Below are 12,181 nucleotides of genomic sequence, written 5' to 3'. Positions count from 1 at the left end.
TCCCATACACTATACTTGTGAAATAAAGCTAAAACACATTCAACTCTGCCAGAGAACAAAACATCAACCAGATCAATCAGATAAATAGGTAATGGCAAAATATGTGTATAAGTAAGTGCCTTGAGTCCTTAAGCATTATATCAATTTAGCTCATGAAAAAGAATGAACAAACCTAAGCTTTCTCTTCTGCAGAGAGGGATGAACCAACAGGATTCACAACTTTTTCTCTTCTGCTCTCTCCATAAAAATGTCATGGTTTTCATCTTAGAGGTCGACAGGTGCAATCGTTTGTAAAACCATTCAGACACCTTGAACATTCTCCCATTTTGTCACATTAAAACCACAACTGTAAGTGTGTATTATTGTGATTCTGTGTTAGACCAACATAAAATATTGAAGGAAGGTTGTACACATTTTAAAAATAGAAATCTGACAACCATGACTTAAATCTTAAACCCATATATAAAATTGAGTGAATCCAATTCTCTCTGGAATTCTCTGAATTAGTAAATTATGTGATTCATTTATTCTCAGCATACATCCAGCTCTTCTGTGAAAGGCTTGTCACGAATTTCGTTTGAACATTGGTGATCAAACGAAATCATAAATACAAAGATACACAGCAGACAAGTCAGGAGTAAAGTTGTGGATAAACTTAAAGCACGGAGAGGCTATAAAACAATATCATACAGTCCAAACATGTCACAGAGCAGTGTTAAAACATTATTTTTTTTTAAAAAGTTGGGAAGAACTTCAAAACTTTCAAGACATGGCTGTCCACCTTTACTAAAGGCCTGGTGAGGAGAGCTTTAATTGGATAAAAATCAGAGGTTTCCTATTAAGTTTCATTAAAACCTGTGTATTCTTTACAGTAACCTTTACATTGTTTATTCATATAATTTCCTTCCAAAATCAAAACTCTTCTTCTGCAGCTTTTTTTTCTTCTTGTCTAGAAACCTATGCTGAATATAGTTTTTGTCAGTTTGCAACACCAAACTTCAGTTCAGGTCAAAATAAATTGTTTCTGACCATAGTTGATTAAGAACCTTAGTTGTTGTGACATTTGCAAAACTCCAGAATTCAAACCTCTTGCATGGCAACAGTATTGACCATCTTGTTTTAAGAGTTGGCTGCATACAGTGTTTCAAAATAGCTTTTGAGATTTACATCTGTCCTCTGTTTTACATTTGGCTTATATGCTTACTACATAAATTATATTTTATCTAATGTACAAACTGATGTCTTTAAAAACTGCAGTTTGAACTAGTATCTTATGTAATTTATCTTGATTATGAGTTAATCTATGGCTTCTTTACCTCTTGAGACATATTTAGACATTTTTTGTATGCTCTGTGGTTAGAGTGAAAAGATGATTTTCTTTAAGCTCAAGACAAATTGAAATTGCCTTAGATAAACAAAAAAGATGAACAGAGGTTTTCTTTTTATTGAGGAAATAATAAATCCTAGACAGCTGAGTTTATGTTGAAACATGTAAAAGCTCCCCATTTTGCATTGAAGGATGTGATAGAGCACATTCAACTCCACTGTTTGGCTGTACCAGTTCACAGAAAGCAAGGTGGTTTTGTAGCTGACACTTGGTATTTTTAAAAGGCCGACGGCAGATGACCTGAGCGAACTGGAAAAGCATGGATGAGTGCTTCAGATAAACACTATGTTGGGACAGAACATTCTCAAAAATGAGTTGTAGCTTTATTAGCTAGTAAAAGATAAATAAAGGTTAGCTGGTGAAGGTTTTTTATGTATCACTTTTTTTCACGTTTTGTAAACCAATTATTTGCCAGTATTTTATTTCACAACACACACAATGCAGTAGAACCAAAGCTCTTTTCACACTATTAAATATAATCAGCACAAAAAGCAGCATATTTTTTGTCAAGCTGGTTTTGTTTGGTAATTCCCACATACCAAAATGAGGTGATTCAATCCTATGTGGTTACACAGAACAATCTGCCATCGTAGAATCAGCTGGATGCCAACAGTACTGTTCATTAAACTGCAGCACATACTGTTTCCTTTTTTACACACCCACTGTGAATGCCTCTGTTGCCAGCTTAGATGTGTTTTTAATGGTAGTTCAGCTTCCACCTGTCATTTTACCTCAATACTTCCACACAATACCTTGATGAAAGCATGTCAGCCCTTGTGTTGGGGGCAATAAGTGAAAGGGGCCTGAAGTTGGTGCTGTAATTCTGTGGGATTGCCTGAATGCAAAAACACCACTGGGGACCTCAAATCTATATCCTAGTTAAGGCCTTGGGTTTATCAATCAGGTATTCAGGCTCAGACTGAAAATGTTTTGACTTGTCTTTCTCCTGCTGGCAGACTTTTAAATGTTAGGGCATTTCAGTCTGTGATCTGAATGGTAAGCAGAGAAAATTCACATTAGTTTATGTGGCCTATTGGTTTCACACAAGGCTGATCCATTTATTTTGGGTGCCATAATTAGCATCTTTCATCTTGGGGAAATCTTAAAAAGAAATAATTTTCTCATAACTAAATCTCAAAATTAGCTGCATAAATATCAGGAATTATAGTTTGAGCATGAAATCCATGTCTATTTGAAGACTGTACACTAATGTACAGACCATTAGTGACCAAGTTGAAACCTGCAGAAATTCAGATATTAGGACAATAAACAATTATGGCTTTGGTTTCTTTCATATGGATGTAACCACATCAGAGAGGAAAATTCCCCTTTAATGGGGAGAATTTATATATATATACTGTGTATATATATATATATATATATACATATCCCCAACAGCACCTAGCTCAGTATGAATACCGATCAGCCACAACCAACTAGGGCTTAAACAAGACATAGCATAGACACAAAAATAAAGAACACAGAAGTACAGACCTAGGAATACTTTCCTTGAAAAAAGTAAAATAAATAACTGCAGTAGCAGTTGTTTAAGGCTTCGCTTAGGAAAAAAACTTAGCAAATAAACTCCAAGCCTGTTATCAAGTGTATAGGATGAAAAAGCAAAAGCTTAGTCATGGTTAAACAATGACATGGATTTGTGCATATGTATTAATTAGTTTTATTTTGTAACCAGGTTGCTGTGTATGGCAGACTTCTGCCCAGGTTCCTCTTGAAAATGAGATCTAGATCTCAATGGGGTTTACCTGGTTAAATAAAGGAAACAAAAAAATGAAGACAGGGCCAAATGCATTATCCATAGAAGGAGAACATTAAGTGTTCTCCTTCTTAAGAACACTTAATGTGACTCCTCTGAGGGTCCCCTCCAGAACGGTGTCACAACTACACAAAATGTCAGGCCTGATGTGGCTTAAGAAAAAACAAAGAACTTAGTCTTAACAAACTTGATTTTTCCCAGTAACAGAAATTGGAGCTACACGTACTGAAACGGCACATGTCCGTTAAAATATACAGATGTGTATTTCTGTGAAAGTTCACTGCAAATGCTGTAAAAAAAAGTGGGGTGAGCTGTCAACCTAAAATCTTTGATCCCTTTTCCCATAACATTGGATTATATTGTCCTGAGTGCTTCTATTTCATGTCCACACAAAAAAACTAAATAAAATACCATTTTATGACTCTCATGGAGCCACACAGTGCAGTTTACAACATGACTTGTGTTAAACCATAAACCTTTTTGAAACCTTCACTCAAAACAAAGACCACTGTTTGGATTTCAAAGTAGGCTGCTTTGTCTCTAGTGGTTCCTCTACAAGAATCCCTGCTGAGCACTTCTGAGAACCAGCCTGCGTCACGAGGACCGCATTCCCACGCAGTGCTTCAAGACGATCCGTGACTGATCTTTACAGGCAAATTTGTCAAAAAAAAGTAGACCTAATCCAAACTGTTCATAGGCATAGTGAAGGTGAATTAGAATCAAGTAGTGATGAAGATGAGAAGCTGCAAGAGCTCTTGTCAGGAGGATGTCGGCCTGATGAGGATGAGAGAATCCTTAAAATCAGGATGAGGGCAGTGAGGATTAAAGTAGAGAAATGTGCATCTTTAGCATAGTAAATAGTGAGGGTATAGAATAAATTTCTTATGTTTATATGTTTTTGCGCTGTACCTGTGGAAGATCTGAAAATTCAGGACAAATTTTCAGAAGGTGAATTGTTGCATTTAGCGAGATCTAATTTCATCTGAATCTACCAGGACAGATATTAGTATTAAGTATTATGTCCACGGGGGCAACTGATGCTGTCATGTTAACACACAAGCAGCACTGCAGGAGTGGGTCTGTTTTGCATCTGACTAGTTGTCTAGAAGGACCTGGCACATTGTGTACTTAAATAAATAATTAACAACACTGTCCAAACATTTTCTGTTATATTTTACTTCAGCGTACAAAATGGATTATAATAACATCTGAGGTAAAGGGGAAAGAAAAGCTTAAAAGATGAGTACAGCATTTGTTGAGTGCCCAAAGCTTCCCATTCTGTAAGTGTCTTCCACCGCTGCCATCAACTGACACAATGTAGACTGTGTCACTAAGGTAAAATTCTGTCAGCATGGGATTTTTACAATGAGAAATCGATCTCTAAAAAGAGTTTTGTGTTGTTTGAGTCCTTGTCTGACAAACAGGAATGAGGTTCTCATATTTACTGACTGCAGACAGCTACCCTGTTATGGCGGGACAAATAAATTAAACAAAGATTAAATAAACTAGCCATCCATCCATTTTCTGTTCACCCTTTGTCCCTAATGGGGTCTGGAGGGTTGCTGGTGCCTATCTCCAGCTACGTTCCAGGCGAGAGGCAGGGAGGTGTTCCAGGCACCCTGGACAGGTCGCCAGTCTGTCACAGGGCAACACAGAGACGTACAGGACAAACAACCATTCACACACACACACACACCTAGGGAGAATTTAAAGAGACCAATTAACCTGACAGTCATGTTTTTGGACTGTGGGAGGAAGCCGGAGTACCCGGAGAGAACCCACGCATGCACAGGGAGAACATGCAAACTCCATGCAGAAAGACCCCGGCCGGGAATTGAACCCAGGACCTTCTTGCTGCAAGGCAACAGTGCTACCAACTGCGCCACTGTGCAGCCACTTAAATAAACTAAACAAACATTATAATTTACGAAATAATTTTTTTCTGGTTTCTTACAATCGTCCAAGTGATGGCCAAAATGATAAACTGATGGACTTAGAGAGATGCACATGAACCATTTTTCATTTGTAACTTTTACAGGCATGCAGAATACTGTGTATGTTCCTCACTGCTGCCCTCTGTTTCTGTTACAGGTGGTAAAGATGATGATCATTGTGGTGGTGACTTTTGCCCTCTGCTGGTTGCCGTATCATCTCTACTTCATAGCAACCGGTCTCAATAAACGTCTGATGAAGTGGAAATACATCCAGCAGGTTTACCTGTCAGTGCTGTGGCTAGCCATGAGCTCTACCATGTATAATCCTGTTATCTACTGCTGCCTCAACAGCAGGTGGGTTCCCATAAGATATTTCAAGGTTTATAACTTAAGCTTCAACTCAGCTTCAACTTTTAACCCTTTATTTTTCAGGAAAATTACATGTTACTATGGAACACGGGCTGAATAAACTACAGGGTCTCGTAAAAGCATTTCTTATGTGCCTTCCTCAATCTTGAAAGTGTTTTGTAGGGATTTAATTGGACAAAGTGAAGCATAATAGTTAACTGAAAAGTTAAACAAGTACAATTACTTTTGCAAAGCACTTTAAAGTCTTACCAAGAAAGCTACATGCCTCCAGTATCAGTAAACAATTTAAGCTTCAATATTATTGAAGAAATGCCTCAAAAATGCACATCAAACAGATTTTGTTTTGTGCTTCAGCTTCTGCGGCTTCACCTTCTTATATTGTCAACAATTATTCCCTTCTCCTTGTCTGGTCCCAGGTTTCGAACAGGCTTCAAGAGGGCATTTCGCTGGTGCCCCTTCATCAAGGCATCCAGCTACGACGAGCTGGAATTACGTTCAATACGACTGCACCAAACGCGCCAGAGTAGCATGTACACGCTGACGCGGATGGATACCACCATGGTTGTGGTCTATGACCCTGCTGAAGGCAACGGCGGAGCAGGAGGAAGCGAGCACTCCCTGCCTGTCAGGAAGAGAAGCTACGTTACCTCACGCCAGTCGGAGATCATTACCTCCAGTAGCAGTGGTGTAGGATCACAAAATGGGGTCGCACCGAAAGCCGAAATTGAGGAATTTTCTTGAAGAGCACATTTGCTGAGATTCACATAAAAACCTAATATATATACTATATATATATATATATATAAATGTTTGTGTGTGTACATAAAGAACTTTAAGCAGCATAGGCTGTTCAAAAACAGGCACATGCTGCAGTAGCTTGGCTCAAACACTGCAGTATGTCTAGGATTAAAAGTGGACTCTTGTAGAGAGGCTGTGCAAACCATAATCATCTGCCTACTTTCTCAGCCTAACATGCAGTTCTGACTGCATGTTTACATAGCCACTGTTGTTCAAATGTTAGTTAAAAAATCTCACAGTAATCTCACAGCATTAGAACCTGTAAAAACAAGTAATCTGAAAGTACATATTAGCAGTTATGTAAGAATGAAATATTTTATACATGCCATTGTAAAACCATAAGATAATGTGATTTACAGTACACCCTCTCCAGCTTTTCACCCCGTGGCCATGCATGGCCACACATGGACAAGCCTCTGCAGAGTTATCAGTGGAAAAGCTGTTGACTGAACTCTGCTTAACTCCATATGTGGCTCTGAGTTTAACTCTCGGTTATGTAACAATTGAACGGGATGTGCCCCACTAACTGTCAAAAAGCCAGCGGTGAAATCTAGTATTCATTTGCAGCTTATCAATACACAGGCTGAGGGATAGTCTTACTGACGGAAACCTAACAAACCAGTTCAGAGCCGCGTTTTCCAATGAAGTGAATTTCCTCAGTTAAGTGCAGCTCGTTTCTTTCTGTGGTTTTACAGTGAATTCTCAGAAAGCCTAATGGTTTTGGCTTGTTGTTGCAAATGCAGTATTACTAACTAGTATATGCAGTCTTATGCTAGATGAATAGTTCAGTAGTTGGAACTTATATTGAATCATGTTAAAAGTGAGACAATTTTAACAAGATTTTTGGGCAATTATTGTTCATGTTTAGGTTTACTATCATTTTTGTACTTACTATAATGCAGTCTTGGGGCAGTTTTGATATTTTCTTCTACTTGTTTGTATCCAGTAAAACATGTTGGCTTTAACAACTTGACTGGATATTTCTTTCATTTTTTTTTTTACTAGTAATTACCTATTTACCACGTTTAAAGACTTTTATCTAGTTTGAAAGCTGGCCAAACCTCACAATGTTTTTATTTTTTGCTTTATTTTTCGATTAGAATCAATTAGTCAAAGTAAAAATGCCGCTTGGGGAAAAGAAGGATTTGAGAATAAAAGAAAAAAAGTTTACATATAGATTAGATCTGACTGAAGACATTATGTTGTCTATCAGGCTCAACTGATGTGAAATAACATGAGCTTTTTTGTACACATTTAACCTTTCTGCAGTCTTAAGGAAAGGGATCACTTAGACTCCATGGGTTTTTTACTCTGTGTGTGTTTTAGTCTGACAGGATTGTACTCACCCTGTGTGTGATTTCTTCTTTAACGTTTTATTGGCTCTAATGGTCTTATTTGAAAGTTGTCAGATAGGAAAGCAGGTTGTGAATTTGCTAATCCAGAGCACAGAATATTTAAGGCCGGCTGTTTCTTCCTTCATTGTCACTCTCATCACCCACTCTGCTTCCTCATGCATGTGGTGCTCTGCTGCTAGGCCTCATCTCACCTCCTCATTCACATACGTCTTTGTTTTTGCATCTTAGCACTTCCATATACATACAGCACATCCAAGTATGTGCATTACGCCACTGATAATGACATGCACATTCTATTATAGTTTTTGTTAATAAATCCTTTTTCTGTTATGACCCTGAGCCAGTCGTAACAAATCTTATAAAAATGAATATTATATATTATTTTTTTATTTTACTTTTGGAGCATTATGGTGACCGAATTCTAAAATTTACTTGGAGATTATCTGTTTTATTTAATATGTAGGTCACATAAACAAATTTTAATGTAAATGTTAGAATGCACACAATACATTTTTTACAGTACAAAACATAAAAGAAACCAAAAACAGCTTCTTCTTTTTTTAAACATGTTAGACTATTTGACTGAAAGATAACACTGATTTTATTGTATTATATTATATTGATTTACTTGTTGAAGTTTTACTTTTGTACATTATGGTTACAAGTCAACATAAATTTGAATGTTTGGAGACTTTATGAAAGTATTACCATAAGAATGTGGGGAAATAGAAATGCTCTGTGCATATGAGTGTTTTACATTTCTAAGCTGTTGTCAGATCATTTTTGTGGAAGGTGTTCAACTTTTTATTGACGGTAATGTAAAAGGCGTATACCATTATTTTTATTTATTTCTCTTCCTAGTTGTGTTCAGACTCGTAGGTCACAATGACTATAATCTCCATAAACGAGATTTTAAAAAAGAACAAAGAAAAAAGTAAGCACAAGAGATTGAATGTTGCAGGTGAGTGATGGAATTGAGTAGAATGCTAGCATTAATGCAAAATAGTTAAAACTCAAGATATAGAAGCATTTAGATAGACATAGTCTCTGTTCATACTGTGATCATCGGAATTATCACTCTAATGCTGATGAACATCAGTTCTCCCATTTCTGAAAACTGCTGACGCATCATAATACTTTATACTTCGTGTCATGGAGTTTATGAGAGAGTCTTAATTTTCTTGCATTAGATCCCATACTTTACTCCTAAGGTTTTAACGTCACTAATATTAATATTTTGCAAAAAGGTCCACGTCTCATTCCACTCAACTTTTAAGTTCATCTCCTTCAACGCTATATTTCCTTTTACTTTATTTAAAAAGCATTATTTTATCCAATAAAAATTGTGCTCACAAACAACAGCTGTGATCACCCATTTTTACCCATCTGATGTTTTTGTTTGTTTTTGGTGGGTGAGGAGATATTCATCGTCTTTGCCTGTATTTAGTTCCACAATGCTCACCCACACTTCCACAGATTACCATTCTAACAAAAAGTGCTAACTCCATTCTTTTTGTAATTTTATAAGTATTGACACACCAATTTGCCATCCATTGTCTACACCTGCTGTTCTCCAGCAGCCATTGGGCGAGAGGCAGGGTACACCATGGACAGGTCCATCACAGGTCAACACACACAGGACAAACAACCATGTACTTTCACATTCACTCACCAAAGGGCAATTTGGAGAGACCATTAAATCTAACATGTTTTTGGACTGTGGGAGGAAGCTGGAGTACATGGAAAGAATTCACATGTGCACAGGGAGAACATGCAAACTGCATGCAGAAAAGCCCCAGGATGGGATTCAAACCCAGGACCTTCTTGTAGCAAGGCAGCAGTGGTACCAACTTAGGCATTGTGCAAACCTCACCGTCCCCCATTTCTCACAGTTCCCTTAAAAGTATTTTTTCTGACCGCAGTCATAGAGAGTGACAGACTTCAAGGCTTCTAGGTGTCTGCACACATTACAGATCCAATGTCACCATCCATACACAATAGTGCCTTTCTGTTGTAGTTGACTCAAAAGGCTCTTTTTAGTTCAGAAGAGGGTTTTTAAAAATAAAAGCCAGTGGAAAGGCTGGTGGTAATTCATGCATGTTTCAAACATTAAATATTTTTAGGTTATTTGGCTCTAAAATATGGTGATATATGCCCTCTAAGGCATTTTAACATCCTTCTTTTTAAATGTGTTGGAATGTACAGTACAATGTGCCTCTATCTGTTGAAGGGTAACTGTTTTTTTTGTTGTTGTTGTTGTGCTTTTAAAGGATAATGTGTTGATCTCAGCTCAGTTTCATTTGGTTCTCATTTTTTACCGTGATGCAATAAATCATGTGATCTCATCTGAATAACATTTATGTTGCTTTTGCAAAACTGCAAAATAAATGGAAACTCAGATTGAAAGTAGCTGTATTATCCTTTTAAGCAAGTGCTCAGAAATAAATAATAATAATAATTATATTGTAGAGTGAAGCTTTACATTAAAATAGAATTAGTATTATGATTATGTGGAATGGTGAACTAATGTTTCTACACAATTTCAATGTTGTATCATACTACTTTTACTGAGCCTGAAATGTTTTGTATTTGCTTTGCATCAGACAGTATTAATCTTTTCTGCTTTATGTAGGTTTATTGCAATGGTCCTCTGCATAGTTTCATGTTTACATGTGTCTTGATATGTGTACGATACAACATAGCTGTGGCTTGTTGCAGTATCAGAAGAAAAAAAGAAAATGTAAAGTAATTATTATTTGATGTTGGTTATCAAAAACAATGGGAGATATTGTAGTAATTCACAACATTTATAAATCTCAGAGCACCTAACTCTTCAAATTTGGACTTCCACTGAAGAATCATTGAAAGTTAATTCTGTAATGTTGGGTCTAATAAAGAAGAATCCTAAGCTTGCTTTCTAATTTCCAATTAATGCCTCCTTTCAGTTTTTCTGTAAAAAATAATAGAAATATGTAATGGATTAATTTGCACTCCCTTCTACTAGTAAACTGCTGTGACACAACTGTATAATAATGTTGGTTCGATGATCGATTCTGTAAGTACAAATGCATGTCATTGATTCTGCCTGAACAATAAAGTAGTCACAATTGAGATTATACAAATGTTGTGTATTATACAATTTGACCTCATATAAAGTGCCAATATTTCTTGTTTTCTCTGTATTGATGTACGAGATTACCTAATAAATTCAAACTGTAACTGTGTCAGCTTGTAAAGGCTATAACATGTCCTAGGACAAGCATATGAAGTTGCTTTGTTCAAATAAACCCAAATTTGTGACACTCAGCGCTGTTAGCAATGTGACCCAATTGAAGAAAATAACACCATCTAACAATGTTTAATGGCATATGCCATCAGCCGTAATGTTTTTCCTTCCCAGTTGTGTTAGTAATAGTAGTTTAGATTCCCACGTATAAACAAAATCAATATTTTAAAAATATATATATTTTTTATATATATATATATATATATATATATATATATATATATATATATATATATATATACTGTATATCTGATTGGTTGTTCTGACTTTGAACGGTGCATTTCTGTAGTTAGCTGTAGGGCCACGGAAAAGACAGTGGAGCTTGATTTTTCCACAGATTTTACGTCTCACAATACACTGTCAAGGCATAGTGACAGTTTTAACAAACATGTAAAAAACAAATTTTTACAAAACTTGCAGGTTTTTAATAAGCTATTATAAGTAAATCAATAATGAGAGATACTCTAAAAAGTTCCCTTTGGGGGCATTTTACTCTTTACCATTTAGATGGAGATTTAAGCTTTTAGACACAGATTTCTCAGTGGATGTATGAATGTTTTATTTACTATAAAATAATTTATTTTATCTTACTTTGGGGAATGAATTAATCGTTTTCTAAATTCTTTCTGGGCCTAATATATTGCATTGAGAACATTATTTCCTTCACGTGACATGGGTGTATTTATTTTTAAGAAGAATTGTTTTGGATTTTTTGCATCGCAATCAGGCATGGTTCGCATCACTAAATAAGGACATTGTTCCACGGAAATCAGCATCTGCTGCATGCATTTTAGGAGTGCTGGTCTGTGTCAGTCATTTTTAGAACTGTCTCTTACCCACCACAGTGACAAGAGCTTGGGGAACAAAGCTCTCAATTTCCCTGAGCGCTGCTGCTGGGGAAAAATAAACACTTTATGTGCTGTAGTTTAAATTATTTACGTCTTCCTTTTTTATCTTTGAAAAAAACACTTCAGTCATTCATGCTCTGGTTTTGATGTTACCTGAACACTGAGAGCAGTTGTTGCTATTGCTTGTAAGTGATGCTTAGAATTGTCCTTGATGGCAGCAGAAGTTGTGTTTGCTGCTCCACATTTCCTGTGGAATATGACAAACAGCTTCTGTGTGGCTTTGCAGTCCTTGTTCTCTTTACAACAGTTTTTATCCATTTGCATGCACTGTCACAGAAAATTCATTGGCTTTGAAGTGAAAGAACCGCTTTTTTCTGTTCTGAGAAATTACACATCGATCTTATAAAAATATTTTTCTGAAGTTGTCAAT

The 12,181-nt window shown here is 36.4% G+C and overlaps 1 protein-coding gene across 1 annotated transcript in view; it reads left to right on the top strand.

The window, feature by feature from the left end:
• The window catches only part of tacr3a (tachykinin receptor 3a), a 36,499-nt gene extending 25,577 nt beyond the window's left edge, over window positions 1–10,922 (top strand). The window contains exons 4-5 of the mRNA XM_032564195.1: window positions 5,253–5,449; window positions 5,881–10,922. Of these exons, the coding sequence (XP_032420086.1) occupies window positions 5,253–5,449; window positions 5,881–6,205 (522 nt within the window). The 3' untranslated portion in view covers window positions 6,206–10,922. The remainder of the gene's footprint in view (window positions 1–5,252; window positions 5,450–5,880) is intronic.
• The last annotated feature ends 1,259 nt before the right edge of the window (window positions 10,923–12,181 follow it).

Source organism: Xiphophorus hellerii, chromosome 5 (assembly GCF_003331165.1).
Source record: "Xiphophorus hellerii strain 12219 chromosome 5, Xiphophorus_hellerii-4.1, whole genome shotgun sequence".
Taxonomy (NCBI): domain Eukaryota; kingdom Metazoa; phylum Chordata; class Actinopteri; order Cyprinodontiformes; family Poeciliidae; genus Xiphophorus; species Xiphophorus hellerii.
Note: the sequence above shows the minus strand (reverse complement) of the source record. Positions and strands in the feature narration are given on the sequence as shown.